Below are 23597 nucleotides of genomic sequence, written 5' to 3'. Positions count from 1 at the left end.
CAGTTTTGAATGTACCAGTTTTCTTATTTGTCAATCACATTTAAGGTTGCATGATTAACTGTTATATTTAATACTGATTCCAATTACAATGTATATTGTAGAAATTTTTAATAAAAAAAGGTCTGGATACTCAAACTTCCGACATTCAGGTTTGATTATATACATTCTATCTTTTTCAGTTATGTGTTCAGATTGAGTTGTACCCGTCTAGGTCAGTGGGCCATTGGTTATGTCACAGCTGAAGGACAGATCCTTCAAACAATACCCCAGAATAAGTCATTGTGTCAAGCATTATTAGATGGCCAAAGAGAAGGCTTGTAAGTTGTTTTCTTATTGACTGTACATACTTGTAGGCTGTACATACTTGTAGGGTTCAATAGATATAAGCTTGTTTTGGTAGTAAGGATGTGGAGGTATCTGATAACTTATATGAACAATTTTTATGGGTTGTTTATATGTTCTTATATCACTGATGTTGTAGATAAGTTCTACCCAACATTATTGATGTCATAACAGAATGGTGCCCCAAAATGGTCACCATTTGTGCAGTAGTGCAGTACATAGGCTGCGTCATTTATAAAATTGAAATTACATTAAGCTGAATAGGTATGTTTTTTTTTTGTTGGTTGTGATTAAATTCTGAAAATATTTACCAGAGTTTTTAAGTACTGTGAAAGTACTATTGTTCATGGAGTACAAATTTTTGTGGTTTTTGTGGATAGGTCAAACCAAGAATTTGATTCCCAATGAATGGTAGATTTCCATTGATGGGCTTACTCACGAAAATTGGTATCCACGAATTAAAGTACTTTCACAGTACTATAGAAAAGAATCTGCTGAGAAACAAGTTTAATTATTTAGAAAAATGAAATTAAAAAAAAAAATTATTGAAGATTTATGGAACTCACACAGACATTTTTTCTCAGAAATTTTAACATTTTTAAAAGGGTCTTAATTTGAAAATGTCATTAAAAATGGGATATATCAAAAATGGGATCCATTTAAAAATCAAGTTTTGGAAGACATAAACCAAGGATTAACAACAAAAAAATACAGCAACACGAACTCCACCAAAAAACTTGGGTGATCTGACATGCTCTGAAAGGTTTAGCAGTTTCTGCTTCTTGTAAGACACCTGCCATGATGTCTGATGAAGGCCATCTGAATTTATTTTCAATTATCTCAGCTACTACTTATTGAATTGATTCAAATTCAGTATGTAGCTTCTTAGTGGTGGGGCATATATTGTAAGTTTGTTGCTGTCTGATATCAACTACCAGTTTAGTAATAATTGGAATATTTTAGCACATATGTATTACAGTAATCGGTAATGGACAATATCCGGTCCAATCGATAGGAATGATTTAAAATTAGGTTTATGGCATCACTCCCATGAATAATATCTTGATATCAACTTCCTGATTAGCTGTTGTATTTTCATAGGATGTGAACGTGAGCATTGTTTGATGTGAAGTTCCTGTTAAGCAGAGTTTGGGTTTGAGTAAGACAATGCTATGTTTTTATTATGAAGGATGACATTGTCTATTTAAGAATAGCTTTTATATGTTGACAAACAGTTGTGTGTCTTGTGAAATGCATAATAAATCAGTTGTTGGTTATTATGGCAATATTAATAAACTAACTACATGTACTATGTAAGTCACTATTTCCTGTGAGATCAGTTAAGTTTATAATCTATATTTTATTTCAGTTTCAAGTATCCAGATGGAAGGAGTATAAATCCAGATTTAAGTTATTTAGTACAAGATAGTCAGGAAGATCATATAAAAGTTACCCAAGAACAATATGAACTTTACTGTGAAATGGGATCAACATTTCAGCTGTGTAAAATCTGTGCAGAAAATGACAAAGACATTAAAATAGAACCTTGTGGTCATTTACTTTGTACACCTTGCCTTACACAGTGGCAGGTAGGTTGGTATTGTCTAAGAGACAGGCAATCAAGTTAAACCCATGCACCAACAATACATGCATTTATGATTGTCATTTTGTCCTTCTAGTCAAGGATGTAACTGCAAATTTTTGTGGTTTTGAGAAAAAATTCACATTAGTTATGTTCAGAATTCGATAATGCAACTTTCGATTACAATGAAACCTGTCTAAACTGAATCTCTTTCGGACTTTAAATTTGTTCAGTTTAGAATGGAGTGCGGTTAAAAATACATTAAAATAGATACAGAAGGGACTTTAAAAATTGTCTGGTTTAGACAGATTATTCAGGGTTTTGTTTAGATAGATTTCACAGAATTGTGATTTTTAGCAATAATCAAAACACCACATTAACTTCTGTAGTTGCAGTATATTTTGATACTAAAATTTAAAGAATTGTTTGACATTTCAGCCGAAAATTCTTTTGGTTACTGAAATGTTCGTATTCTATAAAAATTTAATTAATTACAGTCAAATGATGTATTCAATTAACATACATTGTATTACCAACTTCACATGGAGTTAAATGTACACTTTTATTAAGAAGCATTAACAAAGTGGAAGTGATTAACAAAAAAAAACAATACCAACACTGCCATTTGAGTCAAAATTTTAGTCTTCATGCAAATAGATATTTCTATAAAATAAAGTACACTTGCACAAGAAAACTTATAAATGTCCAAATGATATTAGGTGTTGAAAATAATTTATGTAAGAATTACTATACTCGGCGTCACATTAATAACATACTGTTAAAATTTGAATAAAAATATTTTCTACGACTTTATTGACACCTACCGTCGTTTAAATTGTCTTAAATGACTTGCTCATTCGTTTAGCCAAACGGTTCTCCCTAAACATTGAATCGTTAAATTCCGGTCAGGTTTTAATTCTCGGTGCCAATATTTACATTGTAAAAAGTCGGCCATGTTTACAGTGATCGGGTTGCTAGGAGATGTTGTTTACGTTTAAATGGTTTGTCCAAAAACCGAAGAACCCAGAATGCATTTCGGTGTTATTTCGGATATCTCGGATTTATTTTACGCAAACAACGTACAATACCGAGAAGTTAACCAAGCAGACGATTGTCACTGGAGTTCGACAGGAACTTACGAACTTCGTTTGTAAACAAATCGTCTCGTAGAAACCAACATGGTGGATATTAGTATGAGATTTTCCCGTAAGGATTTGTTACGCATGATTTAAGCTAAAAGCGACTTGTTCAGGGAGAAGCTGTTTGGCTAAACGAATGAGCAAGTCATTTAAGACAATTTAAACGACGGTAGGTGTCAATAAAGTCATAGAAAATATTTTTATTCAAATTTTAACAGTATGTTATTTATGTGACGCCGAGTATAGTAGGCTGATTTCTGTTTTGTCAGTAAATGTAAATAGATGTTAAATCTGTCTAAACTGAACCCTGTAAATATAGAAACCTGTGGAAACCAAATATTTTATACAATTCTGTCTCATTAGATTCTTGGTTTTTTGAAACTTTGTAAACTAGACAACCGCTTCTTTAGTTCAAGCACAGTTTAGTTATGCCACGTTTCTTAATGTATATTTAGGTCTTTAGAAATTAATTGCGTTGAAACTTCCCATGTGTGCATGGCATATCTACTGGGGACAGATATGATATCAGTTTTACACAACCAATATTTTTTGCAGGACTCTGATGGTCAGGGATGTCCATTTTGTCGGTGTGAAATTAAAGGCACGGAACAAGTTATAGTAGATCCTTTTAATCCAAACCCACAGAGAAGACATCCACATCCAGTTACAGTTCATGATGATGATGATGATCTGGAGGTATAAAATGTGTTTCAACTATGTTATCTTCAGTGATCACTTTGTGATTGATCATATTTAATAGAAAATAAGAATAATGAAATACTTAGATCTCAGATTTGTAGACAGTATTCCCAGGTAACCAATAATAGATTGCTTAATCAAGTTTTTTTTTATAGAAAAAAAATTAACCCATGCAAAAAATGTGAGGAAAAAATGCCTTAATTAGCTTAAATATTTTTTACTGAGATATGCACGATGTTTCCAGTTTACCAATGCATCTGTTGCCTTGATTCTATTAAGTTGAAAGGTGTGTTTAAGTCAGAATTTGTTTACAGGACCATCACACAGGAAACACTACATCACGTAGCTCAGGGACTAATTCTCCCCAGGCGTCAGGTGGGACTACTAGTCCCCAGGCCTCTTGTGGGACTACAAGTCCCCAGGCCACAGGTGGGACAGTTAGTCCCCTGGTTACGACTGATGTTAACCCAGTAAGTTGGTCATCTCATTATATCTTATTAATTGGTACAATGCATGCTTTATATTGAACCTTACTTAACCAGGAGCTTATATCTGTATATATTGGCAAACATGGTTGCTTATTTTAGGTGATATGATTATAAATTTTCTCATTATTTTTTTGGCTTTGTTTTTGGAAGTGAACCTGAGGTCAGATTTATTTATGTGATGCAAAGAAGGTATTTATATTCCACAAAAACTCGAGATATCCTGATAAAAGTTTGATTGAAAACTCAAACTTAAAAAATACATAGAAAATCAAACATGTATTTTTAATCTAGATTTGTATGAAAGATTTGTATTTTTCCTGAGACACTTGATTCAAATTTTAACCATTTATCTGAGTACTAACTTTTTAACAGAACAGTTTGCTCTTCTAGCTACCCTCTCCAACTGAAATTATTTCTTAGTACAACGAATTAAAGAGTTAAACATAGTGTTTTCACCCTTTATTTTTAGACAATGTTTAATTAGAGTTGTCTGTAAATTATGTAAAGTATGCCCCCAAATTTCATATGCCATCAAATGTCCTCATATTGTCTCAAGTGACATGTCCAATTTTGTTTTTCAGATGTATTTTTTTTTCAGACATATGATGCACTACCTTTAGGCCAGGGCATTGGTTCTCTACTGACTTATGCTATTGTATTTTTCACACTCTAATTTGATGGCATGGTCCTTCTTTCCAAAGCATTTGATAGGTTGAAATGTAAATATTAATTTCAAATGAAGAAAATCTTACTACATTAACATTCCTAGTTTCTTGTTCTACCATTAACAAGTCCTGTTACTTGAGTGAACATCAGAGTTATAATAAGGAAAGAAAGTTGTATTTAATCTGTATATTAGAAATGACGTATAAAATGGGTTGTAATATACAACAAACTTATTTGGTAAATTGGAAAGTTTGTTAAAGCTTAAGTTAGTATTCTTAAGTATCATTCTTTGTAATGTCAAATTTCTTTGGATAATGTTTTACAATTTAGTGTATCTATACTAAAATTACAATATTTTATGCCTTATTTTATATATTTTTGATTTCCATTTCCACAGATATTTTTACAGACGTCTTATACTGGAGATAAATGTATTGTATTTGATGGTTTGTCATCATTGTCAATCTTGATTTGAAGGTCACTCACAAATTATATAACCATTAACTCCATTGAAGCAAGTAAAATCAGTTGGAACAGTTAAATCCAGGATTGACACCACCGAATCTGAAAATACAAAACATTTATCTCCTTCAGATGAATATATTATTGTATATGAACAGGTTCTGTAGTAGATTTAACAAAAATTTGTAAGTGTAGATTTTTTCTTGAGTTATGACATCACTATGCTATTTTCTAATACAGCACCAAAAATTCAGACTAATTTTTCAGATTTTTGAGAAGAAGAACACTGATACATATTGAACATGTTCACTGTGTGTTAGTTCTGAAGTATTTTATATTGTAAAAAATGTATTCTTATTATTTCTGATTTAAATATTATAAAAGAAGGTAATGGATTTGATAATGTATTGGAATGGATTGATGTATAAATACACTTAATTTATTTAATATTATGTTGCCTCTTTTCAGATCAGTCACAGATCGTCACCATTTGATTCACCAGGGTTGGGGAAGAGAGAACTACCACCTCCTCCACCTCCTGTACCTCCTAGAAGGTCATCTCCTTTGCCGTCACCATCAGGTTCTCCAACATCATCACCCAAACCTCCATGGTAAATGATATAAAGCGTAAGAACAGTTTGCCATACATGTGTCTGAGAAACAAAGAAAAGAAAATACCATGCTATGAGTATCCAGATTATATTCAAATATAGATTAAGTTTGATTGTGGTGTATTGAGAAGTGGCCTTTCCTGAGATCCTTTAATGATGGCTTAAAAAGAATTATTATAATTATAAAATCTAGGCAGCAGTCAAAAGGAATAGTCTAAAAGGGAAATTTGTATAACAGTGGCAATAATAGGGCAAAAACAGGGTAGTTGGAAATTTCATTGAGATCAAAAGGAAGGCTGGGATTGATTTTTAAGTCTGTGACTGGAACCATGCAGAAAGACGTCATTTTCATTTTCTGGTTAAATATTAGTCCTGTGCTTAGTACCAGTATTTATTTTCTGTCAAAACAGATTTGTATAAAGCTTGAATGATGTATCTATACTTTTCCAGTTTGTTCATGGTTTGACCTGTTTGGTTGTGTCCAGCTTCACCCTATGAAGCATTTTGTTCTTATTGTTAAGACTGTATCATCCAGCTTTGCTCTTGTACTTTAATTTGATAATGAATGTATACGTTTGGACTGAATGTCCTGGAAAAAAAAAAGAAGAAAAACTGAACCTTTGGAAAGACTGCATGACTATTGGTGGTTTCTGTCAATAAATCAGCTTTTTGCAACAGAAAATGAAACTTACGATTTTTGTTTATCTCAAATACTATTTTTTGGAGTACACTTTACATAAGAAAGGTAATGCAAGAGTAATTAAGGGAACCAAGATTCTACCGAAAATCAATAGAATGTAATTCAGGAACAGAGACCAGACATAGAAAACAGATAAGCACAACAAAGAACATGAAGTAAATGAAATAATACATACAATGTAACAAAAGTAAATTGAGCAACTCCGACTCCACTAAAAACTGGGAGCATGGACCAGGTGCACTGGTAGTGTAAATGTCCTCTGCTTTTCTAGAAACACCCACCAAGTTGCACATAAAATATGTCGAGTCCGGGTAGACAAACGAGGAAAGGAAAACTATGACCCGTTAGACAAATTAGTTTTCATGGTGCAGATGGATACACCATAACAATCCACGAGTTCATGATGATGACCTTAAAACTATTGTAGTGATGACTTCAAGCTTGTAGCTACATAACCCTGTTCCAGAAGCCTAATTGTAAAAAGTCTAGCACAATACAAAAAGTCTGCGTAGTTACAGCAAGCTCTGGCATAACGTATAAGTTGTGATAAGAAAATGCCGTGATCAGGTGCTGAAGGGATGTTGCCACAGATGAAAGGAAAGTTGACAATTCTGAATGAGAAGTCATCACATTTGTCATGAAGTTTGGTCGATAGTTTTCCCTTACCATCGATCTCTAAGTGTAGGTCAAGATATGAGGCTGACTTCACAAGTCTGAGTATACTGAAAAATAATGTTTCATAACATTAGGGAGATTAATACGGGAATGCCACAATCTTTGTCATCTAGATATATACCTAACTGAGTCAGAAATGCTCGTAGAGGATAAATAAAGGGAAAATGAATTTTATAAATGGCACACATAAAACAAAATTTCATTAAAACCAATGGGAACTGACCTTAAATTATAAGTTTATAAATCTCTTGAGTTTTATGAAAATGTCCAAATACTTTCTTTTATTTATAGTTAATAAGTCTGTTTTTTCCGTAGTCGAAGACAGCTACCACCAACACCACCATCGGAAGATAAGAACATGATACCTCAGCCCACCAACAAAACTATATGTACAGAGAGTGATGGTTCAGGTATGTGGTCCTTCAATAAACTATTTTGTCTCTTTAAGCAGATCATTAAAACTGTATCTGCTGACAGTGATGGTTCAAGTACTGTTTGTTGGTCGCTAGCGTAAGTGCTTTGATTATCGATCACACCACCAACTTATCTGTATGAACTAGTTAGGTACAGATAAGTAGCTTCATGCTTTTATATTTGAATGTCAGTAAGTCAATAAAGAAAATCTATGATAAAATATTTACAGTTCAGTGTTTTTTTTTCAGCTGAAAATATTTGATGTCCGTCTAGTGCAATAGAAGGCACCATTCTTTTGTTTTCTGTATCATAGAAATAAGCAAGCATTTCAGTGAAATGTAATTATCCTGCGGTTGATTAAAAAAATAGGCCGTAACTGTTAAATCAATCATGATGCTATTTTAAATTGTTTTTGTAATTCTACAAAAGGAAACCTGGGATTGATTTTGGGGATTGTGACATGAACTATTTAGAAATAAAGGGCCAAAAAGGAGCCAAAAATAAGAAGTATTTTCATGATATACAGTAGATGACTATAAGGTGCTGTATCACAAAAGAAAGGCAGGGTATGATTTTAGGGGGTCGCAAACAACCATAATTTATAAATAAGGGGCCAAAAAAATGACCTATATTATTCTGGTCAAATTATTATTTTGTGCCAAATATTTAATTGCAACAAAATTGAGAGCTGTATCAAGCTTGGATGGGGTGTGACCATGTCCATACTTGCCTGAACGGTTCAGGGTTGTCATCTGCAGCTGTAGCTGTAAGCTGCTCCCTACAAAACATTTTATAGTTATGTGTAATAGTGTTTGTGAAGTTTTGAATTGATGGACAAAAAATGAATGCTTCTTTAGGAATGTTTATGTATTTGTCTACATGATACAAAATGCAAGAATTTGTTTGGACCAACAAACATCAGCACTTACAGTATATGATACATATTAGTTGTTATAATCATCTTAGTATTATAAGATAATTATTTATTTCAGCACAAAAATCTAAGAAAGGTAAATGAAGTTTAGTTTAACCTTCACTATTCACATTTAACTGCTTTGTTAATCACTGTGGTTGCAAAGTTCTATTTTGTGATTCAATTACATGGTTCACCGTATGCAGATTCCTATAGTATAACAATTCCTCTATCCAAAAATTGGTATTCTTTTTAGCTCACCTGGCCTTGTGAGTTATTGCCATCACTTGGTGTCTGTCGTCTTTCATTAAAAATTTTTCAAAACTCTTCTCCTCTGACACCAATTGACCAACTGGAATCCAACTTGGTATGAATGTTCCTTGGGGTATCCTTCATAGAACTGGTGTGGGGATTTTTGAATCGTCAAAAGAAATAGAACATAGGGATCAGACAGTAATTTTTTTGCGTAAATCTCCAAAATCATTAGGTTTAGCTCAATTCTGAGAGGGTAAAAGTGTTCAGCATGATGAGATCTACCCATGATCAAATTTTGTGTTAATTTGATAAGCCATGTTGGAGTAATTGCCCTTTTTCAATGTTTTTTTGCTATTTTCAATGTTGTTTCTTCGAAAAATCTTCTCTTCTGACACTTGACTAAACTTGGTATGAATGTTCCTTTGGGTAACCTGCATAGAACTGATTTGGGGATTTTTGATTCATCAAAAACCACTGCCTCATTTACTAAAAATAGAACATAGGGGTCTGTCAGTAGTTTTTATATGTCCATCTAAGACGGGACGTATTATGGTATACCATTGTCCGTCTGTCATTAACACTTCATACAATAACTCAAAAACACTTTCACCCACTTTTAGGAAACTTTGGTGAATTGTTCATGTCTATTTACATAAGCTCTCTTTGGATTTTTTTATAAATTTCAGATTTATCGATTCCGTGTTCTGAACTTTTATGCTTAAAAAAAGTTTTCGCTCAATAACTCAAAAAAATCTTTCACTAACATTTATGAAAATTTTGTGAATTGTTCATATTTATTGAAGTAAGCTCCCTTCCGATTTGAATAAATGTATATGCCTTTATAAATTACATAAAAGGTACTTGGTAACCTTGTCAGAAAAGTGTGTTTTGAACAAGATAGAAATGTATGGGTGAAAAATCAAGACAACAAACTTAGTTAAACTTGAGGTAGCTTTGATAGTGCCAAATTTTTTGTGCATTTTTTTATTTACTTTTTATTGGGGGGTGGAGGAGGGTATTTGACAGGGCTCACAGAATTTTTTTTTGTGCATTTTTTTATTTACTTTTTATTGGGGGGTGGAGGAGGGTATTTGACAGGGCTCACAGAATTTCTAGTTGATCATATAAATTCATTAAAAGCATAAGGACAAGTTAAAAGGGCAACAGGTGTATCATGCGCTTAAAGCACAGCTCTTTATTAGCATATATCTCCAAAACTGTTAGGTTTATCCAAATTCTTTCAATTGCTGAAATGACCCTCATTATAAAGCAAGGGATCAAAGTTGTAAGACGACTCCTTTTAAGAATGATTGTCCATGAAAGTTAATGAAAGATGTTTTTTTAGTTATCAGACAATATCTTATAGACTATGATAGATAGAAAGAAACTTTCAGTTGCTGAAATGATCCTTATGAGAAGTCCTACCAAAATCTTCTTGAGTCAAAATTGTTGGACAAATCCTTGTAAAATTTATTGCCCTTGAAAGCTAAAATTTAACCAGGTGAGCAATTCAGGCTCCTGGGAGCCTCTTGTTTTATATCTTTCATAACATATTTTTTCTCTACTGTGAATTGTACATGAGACTCTGATATTTAGTTGTAAGGGAAAACTGTTTTAGTAGGATGTATTATGTTTTGGTGTAATAATTTTCAGCTTTCACATTTTTATTATATTATCTTGAATCAGGCTTGAGGTAAAAGTAATCAATTGTAATTCATTACAAAATAGTTAATAATCGAAAGTAATCTGTAATCGACATTGATTTCAATTACTTGTAATGGAAATTTTATTGATTATAGATTCTCAAAGCTCTGTAGTCATTGATTAATATTCAACTACATTTGATTACAGTTTGAAACCTTGGGTTTTAAAAGGAGTGCATTTATGTACTTTTTTATTAATTTTCAGTAGAAAAAATTACGCTAACTGTGATATCAGAAATTAGTCATAAAATAATGTTTGAATAAAAGAGATTCATATGATTTTAAACAAAAAGTATACCAAGAATTGTGTGTTGATGTATACAATCTAGATTTTTATACTATTAAACTTACTAGGACAGTTACAAAATAAACATTTTTTTCATTGACATTGTCATTGTTAAATATCTCACAATTTACAAAGGTTCAACAAATTTGGCCTTGCCTGTTTTAACAAGCTTAATTAAAAGTTAAAACCATGAAATCTCTTCAATATAACCTGAAGAATTATTTCACACCTGTCATATTTATGACTTGATTACTACTAAACAAAGTATTAATTGTTTGTTAATTATACTGATTGACTAAATGACCATTTTTTTAATTTGGAAATTTTAGTTTTTTAGATGAAGTTAAGTATTTAAATTTTTAAAAAAAATTCTTCTTTTTTTTAGGAAACTTTCAAATGAACAATATAAATATGACAAAGAAATTGAAAAGAACAATAGCAAAACCTTGCCCAATTTATGCTAAAGAAAGTAAATAATTACAGAAAAAATTAACAAAAGCAAAAGGATATTAATGATGCATTAGTGCACATGATAGCTGAAATATTCTCTCCCTAGTAGAGAATCCATACTTTAAAAGGCTTATAAACAACATGATAATGACAATGTACACTTCTGATAACATTGTCAAAATGTGAATTACACTTTGTGATGGAAATTGTATATATATTTTTTTCTCTATATAAACATGTTGAACATCATGTGATTTTTGTTGCCTTCTGAGAATTGTCATTTAAAGTAATTGAAAGTAATCATCAGTTACATCTTTAAAAGTACTTAGTTGTAATGGATTAAACATGATAAACTAGTGTAATCGTTTATTAATCAATTACATGAAACCACCCATCTAATCGATTTATATTTGATTACTGTTGAAAATAATTGTGCTCATACTTGTCTTTAAAGTTTATCAAAAAAACTTCAAAATCATTTCTGAACTGCTTATTCCTGATAAACTGTGAAATGATATGATCTTTCTTTATAAGGTTTGCTTTCCTGTTCTCTTAAGGTCACATATCTAAGGTCATAAATTTCATAAACTGAATATTGATCAAGTATTTCAGTTGATGAATCTGGTTATAAATGAGCTAGTTACTTTGTTTGACCATTGATTGCAACAGTAGTAATGCTAGGATGTCAAAAAGCCGTCATTTGAAAACAGTCCAACTTAATGCACTACTTGCTTAACCTATTAATGAAGTTATTTTACGTGAAAGGAGAATTAAAATTTCAGGGCAACTTATTTTTGTGAGTATCAGAGTATCAAGTATTGAATATGTATGATTAAATGACCATTGATATGTCAAAAATGGTGGCATAAATTGTTATTTTTCACTGTTTATTCATTCTGTTAAAAGTATCTGCTCGCAATAAATTGCTCGCAAAATAAAGTTAATTTAAGGTAATTTCTGGAGGATATTACACCCTGCATTGGTTTGATTTTTTATACAATGCTGGGATTGAAGTTAAGAAATTTTCCCACCAGCTAAATTTAGCAAGTACTGACAATTTACACTTGCTAAATCTAAGTTTCTTGGATTATTTCTGAACTGAACTTATGATACGTATAATTTTATGATTCCACAAGCAAATTTTAGCAAGTGGAAATAATTTTTATGTGCAAAACTGAATTTTCATTTTCTCTTAAATTTGATCCCTGCAACCACAATAAAAAAAAAAATTCAGGTCCTATTTTGTTGTGATGCTGTTGTTGTCTACCTTGCCCTCATTGTTTTGGAGGTTTTGACTGAAATTAATTAGGAATACAGAACCAGAAATGGGCCAATTCTGGTTAAATTCTTATCACTATAAAAAAAATCCGAGCTGTATCAAGTTTGAATTGTGTGTCCTTTCTTGCTCCAACTATCCAGGTTTCAACATCTGTGGTCATATCAGGCTGCTCCTTGCAAAGCATTTAATTTCAAATTAAATTGCAGTTTAATTACTAAGACAGTTTAAGATGTTTACATTTTTTTTTCATTTCCATTTCCTTAATAACTTGAATTTTGTGAATTCTTAAGTAATGGCCTGAATGAGAGCTGAAACTGTAGTCCCCTCACAACCAGATATGTCTTGTTTCATTTCTCAACATTACTTTTACTTTTCATAGGATATGATACATTACATTTTAAAATACTTCCACACGTGAGATCATTAGCTTGCAGTCTGATCTAATTGATCAGAAAAGAGTCCTGACTATGTAACCAGGCTGTTCGATGTCACCATTTTGTTAATTTTACCTCCTCATTAAAGATTTCTTAAGGAAATTACATAAAGTAAGTGCTACTGGTCCAGAGAGCCTATGGAATTGGAAACATAGTTAGTACTCCAAAAATGATGGAAATAATGTAATTTTGGGGTACTTTGTAGTATAGCTTCCCTAGCCTTAACAAAATTGATATTTGGTTGCATTGAATATTTTATATTATGAATTTTGACTTGAGTTAATTAAATGTTGTACATGTATCTTTTTCAGGTATATCATATGCTGAGTTACGATATGATATCCCAGCATCACAAGCACCTTCATCTTCCACATCACATGCAATCACAGCAAATAATTGTTTATACCTGTCTCAGCCTGACCCAGAAGGAACACCAATGGATGAGTCTCAGTCTGATGAATATTCTGTACCAAAGGGAGGTAAGTATCAGCTTTTCTTCCATAATGTATATATAAGGCCTTCTTTTGTTGGGAGTGGTATAGATTATTTCTCCACTTAGGAATAAAGTTTAAGTTGGCACATTAAATATTTAACTTCTGTTATCAAAGGAGAAAAAAATATTTTAATTCAAGACTTGACTGAAGAAAACCGATTTCTTATGTCAGAGTTTAAAAAAAAAATGAGCAAGTATGAAAAGGCAGGGAACAACTTGTACATATTTCAATCATATAAAAATGCTGATGTGTTCATTCAATGGTCCTGTAATTCTGCAGATTGCTTTGAGTCATTAATTCCTGTTTAAAATTAGTGTGTAGCTTCCCAACCTGCCATATCCTTCCATATCATTATTACTATATTTGTAGATCACTTTTGTCATCACAGTAATTCTTTAATTTAAAATCTAATATCAGATTGCATAGGAATATAGTCACTTTTATTCTTTTAAAAATGTTGTGATTGTATAATTTACATGTATATATTACCATATTCACTAAATGGTAGAATTTATTGAACCTTGCTCTTTGTTTACTGTTAGAGGGCACAAAATTATACATATAAAAATGTGCATAGTATTCTAGAATACAAATGGACTTATTGCTCATGAAACTTTTGTTTTATAATTCCACTGATTCATTTCTCAATCATTAAAAAAACTTAATTTATATGCTTTACAGTAACCCAAAATGTAAATGCTTGTCTTTGTATAAACTTTTGTTATCTTCATATTTTTGTGTACTTTCTGCTTAGCTTGCAAACAATAATATTTCAGCTATTATTCTATTCATTGTTTGATTTGTGGTCCATTGCTAGAATTAATGCTACGAATTCAAATGTTATGAATGCAAAACAATTTCTCAGTATCAGTAAATAAACCTAGTGACTTCAGCTGACAATTTAGTATTTCTTGCATTAACTAGATGGAGTATATAAACAGTGAAACTTGTCTAAACCGAACCCCTTTAGAATTTGATTTAGACAGATGTTCGGTTTAAAAAGGTTGGAAATACATATGTTAATTGAAGACCAATGTGTGGTATTGGGCTGACATTTTCATCCTGGTGGGGTTGCTGTCTCTTTGACACATACACCTTACATATTCTCATTATAGTCAGATTGATATAGAGGGACTTTAACAAGTGTCTGGTTCAGACAATGTTTCTGATTATTCAGGGTTTGCTTTAGGCAGGTTTCACTGTACAAACATATAAACCCTCATATAGAGTTGTGGATGCTCTGAAAGAACCTTCAATCTGATGCTTTGATGTCTCCCTCTCAAGTTCTTTCAAGATTACATTTGTTCAGTATAGTATCCAAATTAATACATTAAATCTGCCTTTTTTTATGAATTCAACTTTCAAAGATAATGATATTTATAATTTCAAACTTATTAGGTACTGCTGCCCTTTGATGTGTTAAAAAATAACATATTCTTCATCTTTTTTGCTTGCGTCTGCTTTCATTCCCTTGCTAAGCTTACACTGCCTTGGTTTTGTATTTTACAGGAACTATTTTTTCCGTCACAGGTAAAACCCCCGTACACAGAGTGCCAACAGACTATGATCTTCCACCTTTACCAGCTCCCAGAAAAATCGTTGGAGGAGAATCCAGCAAGTAAGTGAACAAAACTGTAATCAAAGAAATTTTATTATGCATTAATTACTTCAGTTTTATATGAAACTAAAAAATTGTGGTTGTATGATTATATGGTGCTGTCCTCCTCTATAGACACTTGGTTTTTATACAACCCAAGAATTTTTTATATAATGGTATCAATCTCAGTGTTCCAGCTAGGTTTTCAAAAGGTTTCAGGAAATGTAACAAATAGTCAAGATTGCTGCTACCAAATTTCCAAAATCATTTAAGGAATAGTATTTTTTATAACTATTGAAAACAAAATTTTTTGCAACTGTACTGTACTGATGAAAATAGGGGAAATGTAAAAAAGAATGAAAATTGGAATAGAAGTAACTGACATTTTGAATAAACAAATGTTCAGTTTTGTACTTGGTGTACTCACATGGTTCTTAAAAATTTAGGCCTGTTAAGTTTTTGTCAGGATTTGTCATATTAAGTGGGCAGCAGAATATTATCATGAACAAATTATTGGCTGTCCAGAAAGTGGTTTGTAGATTCAATGGCAACCCATTTTCTACTTGTCCATTATCCCTAACCAGCTGATGCTCCTTAGTTGTTATTTACCACGTCATAAAACTTTCCCTTATCTGTTTAGACAGCAATTAACACCTTTCTGGGATTTTTGATCCTGCAGGATTAAAATATCTGATGGTCACCGGTTTATGCCTGGAACTTCTGTACTATTTCTGAACACAAAAAAATTAGTCCATTTGTAGTTCCTTATATTATTTAAAATCTCTTTAAAATAACTAGTAAATTTGTTTCTGGCAGTTGTTCAGCTCAAAGATATTCTATTATTTCTACAAAAGATGATAGAGATCTAGTTGGATACTGTTGATTACTCATACTTCAGAAATCAGTTGTAAAGATTGACATTCAGTTTCTACTTTTTGGGTAGATAATATAGGAAACACAAATGTTTGATTAGTTTTATTTTTATTTCATGCAATCTTTGAAAGTTTGTTCATGCCACAATTTTTTCACTAGAATAAACAAAACTACAGTGCTAACAGCACTTTGATTATTCAGATTTATGGCTTTTAAATTGAGATTTGCTCTTTTCAAATCATTTCCAATAAGCTAGTCAATTAGCTGAACATTTCTTATAATCTCCAGTAAATCAGCTGTTGTTGGCAAGTACTATGTATGTGCATTGTTTACAAAAATAGCAGATAATGACAAATAAACAATTTATTTTTCTTAAACAGGCTTTTTTCACTCTGAAAAAGGTGCAGGGTGTGACTTGGAAAAGGATGGGCTGACCACCCTGTGGAAATGGCCTAGCTAGAATACTGACCCTGTTGTTTTCATCCATTAATTTTTTTTTATGTTGTTAAAATTGAGTAAAACTTATCTAATCTTTTTGAAATTTCAACACACCATTTCTATGGACATAACAGAGAGGCCTATTGTTTTTTGAGGTTTTTGCCCCAACCTTCTGGAAAATAAGAAGCATAAAGGAAGAAAAGGGTTTATCATGAACCGTTTTGGAGTTAAAGGCTTAGAAACTAGGCCATACCAAATAATAAATCTGCTGTTTTTATTTCTGGTCTGGTAGACATGTAAATTCAAAATAATGTTATAATTTAATTCAAGCATAAACTATTAGTAGAAAACAACTCTGAAAAATTGGTCAAAGACAAAAGTAGTTAAAGGATGTACTGTACCAGTGTCTATAGCATTAAAAGTTTACTTTTACATATACTGTATAATGTGTTCAGTTTTACTGTTTTACAGTTAATTTGCTAGGTTTAAAATTAGGTGATTTTAAATCAAGGTGTACTAAAATTTAGGAATCTCTAATTTGGCATATGCTAAGTGATGCGCTAAGTACTTAAGTCCAGAGGTAATCTTTTGTGGAATTTATTTTAGTTTTTTTAGAGTGACTGCTAAAATATGCGAAAATCAGCTCTCCTTGGGAATTATTTGCTATATGGTATTTATAGATTTGTCACCAGTTGCTGTTAGCTGAAACCTTGAATTAAGTCTTAAAGAAAATTAATATGTTTTCAGTAAGGTTAGCCAAATAATTTTAAGGATTAGTTATTATACCCCACTGAACAGGTGTGTGGTATGTTGGAATCACCATGTCCATCCATCTGTCTGAATTTCATCTCAGTTGTCTCTGCTCCCAATTGATCGATTGGTATATTGCTTTATATAGATGGGCATACTTTATAAGCTGGATGCTGTCCGATGTCAACTTCATGTTTCATGGGACTTTGCCATTTTTCACAATATGGAATAAATTAGAAATTTTTTGTGACAAATATCTCACAAGGGATGGATTTTGTAGATGGGCTGTAATTGGTTAATCTACTATATCAATTTGTTGTATGAGTGGGGCACAACAAAGCATCAAACTTGGTCTTATTGATTAGTTTGTTATCTTGTAATTGTAGAAAGACAGATAATGCTGAAATACCACTTCCTGTGCGGAACAGAGAAAGTCGTGAGAGGTTAAAAGAAAATAGTGACAGTAATAAAGAAAATAGTGTGGATGAACAGTCAGTGGACCATTTAGTACAAAAAGGTTATGATAGATTACGAGTGGTAGATGCATTACGTGTTGCAAGAAACAATTTACGTATGGCTGAGGACATACTGGAAACATTTGTCAGAAATTAGTCACACAATTCTTTTCTACTCTTCTTAAATGTGATTTTTCTTTTGTCATTAAGTATTTTTTACCATCATTTTCATTATAATTTAAATCAAATTGCATTTCATTTTTCATCAGGTCATTTTGTATAAGTCCAGATTAGCTCATATTTATGTGTTTTGTTGGAAACTCACTCATGTACATTTTTGTTTTTAGAAAAACTTTGCTTTTACATAGCTTTCTAATTACTACATGAGAATTAAACATGATGTACACTAATCTTTTTTGAAAAATAAGACCAATTTTTTTATATGCATATAAGAGTGATAAAGATGAGATTTGAGTCTCTAAAATGGCCATACATTATTTTGGGTCTCAGGGATAGGATTCTTCACATCATTTCACATGTAGAATTATTGTTGGTTCAGTAGCAGTTACCATGGTTTTCTCCAGGGGTCAAACTTCGTTAACATGGTTAACTCTTGGGATCAAACTCATTTACTGTGGTGTTCCTTAAGGGTCAAACTAGTAAATTGTCTTTCTTGTGGTGAAAGTGGTAGTCAGAGAAAATGAATTGACCCCAAAGTAAACCTAACCAGCAGTATATACCTAGATATAAAAGCACTTTCTACTGTGTTGTATATTCACCAGATACGCTTTGACTGCTCTCTACTTATATACCTTTTCTTCGTAGTCCCCTTTTGTTATTTTGTTACTTGGTATTTTCTAGTCTTATCATTTTAAATAATGCTGTAACATTTCACTTGATAGTATTAACCTTCATCATGCTTGTATTTTTTTTCCTGAATTTTCATATAAATTCTGTCTTAAGGCCATTCTAAGTTAAATTCATATTTTTTGTCTTTCTTTTTTTAAATTAATGGGGGAGGGAGATAATTTTTTATGGTGCTTTTAAATGATGAGAAGACTTTACATTGTTTATAGCCAGTTAAATGATGAAAAAAGGTGTGGGTGTTTTTTTATGTTATAATTTTAGAACTATGGCTTTAGTTTAAAGTACCAATCTATATGAAATGATTCTGCCTATGGTACAGGTGATTAATGGTGTAGAAAAACCCTCAGAACAATGTTTTTTTTTTTTTAATCCTAAGATGCTATATTTTTAGGAAGCATAAGTCTTCTTGTATTCATCTCTGTACTTTTGAGAAAATCATTCATCCATCATCCACTCAAACCAACCTAATCAAAGGAAATCAAGAACGATAACCCCGAAATGAAAAACTTAGACTGATTATGTGGTCTGTATCTGGTTTTGAATAAGAAATAAAAGTAAATTTGGTGGGTTTTTGACATGTATGAATCACAATGCATTCATTGTTGTGTTTTGAAAAAAGCCTCATAAAATTCTCGATTTTTGGAGAATTTTTTGTATAGTAGCTTAATTGAACACAAGCCAGCAATATCAATAGCTTATTCTTATACCTCACAAAGAATGACTAATTCACTTCAATTTAATTATGATTTATAGTTATTATTCCAAAAGACAGAAAAAAGAGATGCTTTTGATTTGAGAAATAAACTGTTAAGTGTTTTTCTGGGAAGAAAAATAAATCTCTTGCTGATGCACTTTTCTTGAATTGTGCAAAACCAATGAACATGACAGACTACTGGTAATTTTGAGGAGTTCTTTCTTGATCTCATAGAATTCCTACATTCAAGGAACATTTTAAAGTCTTAAATGTAGCATGTATTTTTGAAGTAAACTTAGACTTTCTCAAGTAGCACACTAGTATATCTGAAGGGTGCTATATTTATTGAATGGTTGTACTTGGTATGAATGTAAGTTTTCATTCCCGGAATGTTAAAGTGCTGCTCTGTTTTCTGCATTATTTATTGTATACTTTTGAAAATTAAAGCTGTTGAAGATTTATATTGAACTGATGTACAGAAATCATTTGTTTATTTATCATAATTTTATGGAGGAAAGTGCAGTCCAAAAATGCAAGGGAGTGTAATTTAAGTGTTTGTTCAATTAACTTTGTATTTTATGTATTGTTGGGCTACCATTGTGTTGAATTAGTAAAAACCAGTTCTAAAAACTCTTAAATAATTCCTTATAAATATTGGTGCTTTATAAATAGGTAATGAAGTGCTTATATATGTCAGTGTGTGATTATGTTTGTGCTAAAAGTGTTAGCATAATATAAATAATTGTGCAATTTGAAAATGACTCAATGTGTGACTTGCCCCCCCCAGTATTTATAATGAACCAGGCAATTGTGAATTCTTCCATTTATTGCTTGAATTATGAAAGTGTGCATTGCATTGCAGATCTGAATTAAATGGATTTTTTTTCAGCTTACTTTAAAAATATTTTTACACCTTTAGCAATTATGTAAGGAATCAAATGGTCCACTTGCTTTATGGTAATGTTAAGAACTGTGTTCGCTTTATTCATTTGCTAATGTAGTTTTTTAGTACCGACTGTGCATTTTAAATGCAGATTATGTGATAGTTGTACATTTGTTTATTTATCGTTATTTAGTGCTATATTTTATTTATCATAATTATTATGGTGATTACTTTCAGCTGTACTACAGTAGAGATAAATAATTTTGATTACATTTGTATTTAGTTAATGTTGGATTTATGAATGTTTTTAGCATTGTATTTCAATGTAGTCCATATAAAATTCACACGCTGCCAGTGGTAAAGATGATACATGGTGTAGAAAAACCCACCAAACCAACAATGCTTTTAGGTTTACTTATGCTATGTTTTTACAGAACAAAAGTCCTTTCTGTATTCAGATCTGTAGTTTTGAGAAAACCATTCATTTTTCTCCCACTAAAATCAACCAAATCAAGAATGATAATTCTTGCAAGGAACCAATTTCATACACAATTCATGTAATTTTAATAAAAATGCAACAACTAAATTAAAATCTAAGTCTGGTTATTGGTCTGTAACAATTTCTGAATTAGAAATCTATGTGAATTCAGTGGGTTTTTGACATGCATGAGTAACCTTCTGTCTGATTTTTATAAAGACTGCTCTTAATTGAACATCAGTTCAAAATAACTTGATTTTATAATGTTAATGTTTTACCACATTTTACCATGTTTACTTGTAACTCTATCCATGGAAACTCATAAATTTAACTTTACAAAACATACATCTGATTGTGTTGACCACAAAAAAAAAAAAAAAAAATGACAACAAAAAATGTATTTGTATGGTGATTAAGTGATCACCTTAGTAATTACTGAACATTACAGATTATTTATATATAAAATATTGATCATGTGACTTTGGAGATTTTTTTTTCGTTAATAGCACGCTAGTGTTTTCTAGTCTCCATTTTTAACTGAAGAAATATGTCCACTATTTTATTGAAGTAGTATTGATATTTTTAACATTTAAACTTCATAGGGCATATTCTGATTTCTTTTAAGTCCTTCCAGATTCACGGAGTAAGTCGTGAAAAGCCACAACATATAACCAGTGTACTCCTTGGCAGAGGCTGTGTTATGAGGTGCTATATTTGCAGGCATAGTGATGTTATTTCAGACAATCTTTTTATCTGTTTTTTTTTTTACGAATTGAATTGAAAAGCTATTTTATAAAGATAACTACTCTTTAAATCCCTCACAAAGATAGGGGATACAAAGGAATTGATTCATCTGTCTGCTTGTCCATTCGTCTGTCCACAATTATATCATATGTAGATGGGCATACATTAATATAATTCCTGTTGTATGAGTTCAAAGGGAGATAATCCAACTTTAACAACTTGAGGGGTTTTGATGAAACTTTTTGGGAAGGTTTGGCATCATATATGGATGCTAATGACTCCAAAGGGAGATAAATGAACATGCAGGTTTTACTTACTGAACCTAGGTGAGCACAAATACTTCTGAACTGCTCAACAGGTTTTGATGAAATTTGATAGGGTTGGACATCACATGTAAATGGATTTAAGGGTTTAACTCCATTTGAGGTGAGGGGTATTTTGATTTTTAGCTCACTTACAGTATTTCTAGTTGTGTAGATATTTATTAAAATCTTTTTTGTATTCTTTTCTCTCATACTTGACACATTTTTCGTGCTATTTTGAACTGAAGACTTTTAATTCCCAACATCAACCATCAGCAATCGTTTCTTAATTGTTTGAATGGAACATATGGAACATTCATGTATGAACATTACAAATACCATGACACTTTTGCTGGCTTTGTAGAAGTGGTATGTAAAATGTTTTATATTATTTGCCAGTTCTGTTTTCATTTCAATTAAATTTAAAAATAACATCCTTATATAGGTGAGATAAATTGAGATATTGATAAAATGTTAGCCCTATAACTTAGTCGGCTCCCATTCAGTTTCTAGTTTATGTCTAATCATTTTGTACTGATTTATGTATTAATATTTGTCTAGCTTGTCTTTTTTGCATTACTTCATGTTGAAAATGGTGATAAAATCACACAAAACAAGAAGTGGTAGATATTTACTACTTACTAATATTCATTAAATATAGGATATACAAGTAAAATAATGAGAGCCTTGCTGCCACTAATCCAATGATGACCAATGGGAGCACTGTTTTCATTTGTAGACTACTCATTGATCTAATTAAACAAAGATATTTAGGTCAAGTGATCCAATAGCAGTTATAATAGTTGTAAATAGAGCTTTTACACCAGCTTATTACAATAACCTTTTTGTTCCATGTGATACATTTTGTTAATATATTATTGATTCATAAGAAATATTTATAGCCTTTTTAAGAGGTTATACATAATACAAAAATAAAATTTATTAATATTTTGTTGTGTTACCTTACAAAGACTGGAAAACATATGGATAGAAATCTAAATGGATTTTTTTTTGTAAGTTCACTTTGAATTGCCATCTTAAAAAATAAATAGAAGATGGCTTAAATTTGTGTATAGATTCTCTGCTTTATACTTGAGGTTTATGATCACATTAACATTTTCTTCAGATACTGGTATGGTGACAGTCATGAAACTTTGTACACATGGACATCATTATTCAAATATTTCATTAAGATTGTCACCAGTATTACACGACGTGAAATGCCTGTGTTTTATCAGCACATCATCCTACATATAATTCTATTTGTTAGATCATCAAGTTGTTGAATGCTTTTTATTTGTATATACTCTTGACCACTCATGAAGAACTGAAATAATAGTCTAGGATGAAAAAAAAAGAAATTTTAAGTTAGAAATATAACTTGGAAAAAGAAAGCTTTGTACATCTAAGTACTGGAAGGGAAATCAAGGGAACCAGGATTCGAATTGTAATAAAAACTAGAGGCTCATGAGAGCCTGAATCGCTCAACTTGTTAACCATTTGCTTATTTGAAAAACTTGAGGAATGAGACAGGCTAAGTTAAAATAAACTAAAATTATTCATAGCATTTTCATGACCTCAACCAGAATTTTGCTAAAGGCAACAATTTTTGAATTTTTTTCAAAAACCTGTCTTATGAAAGTTCCATTTTAGTATAGGCAGCCATATATCTTCATGAATTAAAAATCACAACAGTCATTTTGAGCACAATACACTAAAGAACTATTATGCTTATATTCATTCAATGATCTTAAATGGTTTTAGAGAAGATTTTCAAAGTTGTACATGTGAAAAAAAAAAAACCAACAAAAAAGCTATTTCAGGGGTAGTAACTCCTACATCACATGACCAATCGTTTTGAAAATTTTGGCATAGGTCTGTGTCATGATGCTGAATAATATTACCTTATGCCAGAAATTTGTTA

General features: G+C 31.4%; 1 protein-coding gene across 6 annotated transcripts in view; it reads left to right on the top strand.

Moving 5' to 3' along the window:
• Window positions 1-22624, top strand: part of LOC148616201 (E3 ubiquitin-protein ligase CBL-like) — a 45250-nt gene extending 22626 nt beyond the window's left edge. The window contains exons 4-13 of one of the 6 annotated variants that reach the window (XM_088583003.1): window positions 180-317; window positions 1712-1931; window positions 3619-3759; window positions 4077-4232; window positions 5847-5989; window positions 7680-7774; window positions 8771-8788; window positions 13410-13577; window positions 15123-15210; window positions 17637-22624. In XM_088583003.1, the coding sequence (XP_088439129.1) occupies window positions 180-317; window positions 1712-1931; window positions 3619-3759; window positions 4077-4232; window positions 5847-5989; window positions 7680-7774; window positions 8771-8788; window positions 13410-13577; window positions 15123-15210; window positions 17637-17862 (1393 nt within the window). In that variant the 3' untranslated portion in view covers window positions 17863-22624. Of the gene's footprint in view, window positions 1-179; window positions 318-1711; window positions 1932-3618; window positions 3760-4076; window positions 4233-5846; window positions 5990-7679; window positions 7775-8770; window positions 8789-13409; window positions 13578-15101; window positions 15211-17636 lie in introns of all 6 variants that reach the window. The other 5 variants (XM_088583001.1, XM_088583005.1, XM_088583004.1 and 2 more) reach the window with 5 other exon arrangements.
• The last annotated feature ends 973 nt before the right edge of the window (window positions 22625-23597 follow it).

This window comes from Perna viridis, chromosome 5 (genome assembly GCF_037379345.1).
Source record: "Perna viridis isolate PV_CMFRI_1.1 ecotype Kerala chromosome 5, ASM3737934v1, whole genome shotgun sequence".
Lineage (NCBI taxonomy): Eukaryota > Metazoa > Mollusca > Bivalvia > Mytilida > Mytilidae > Perna > Perna viridis.
The sequence above is the reverse complement of the archived record's forward strand: the minus strand, read 5'-3'. Positions and strand labels throughout refer to the sequence as shown.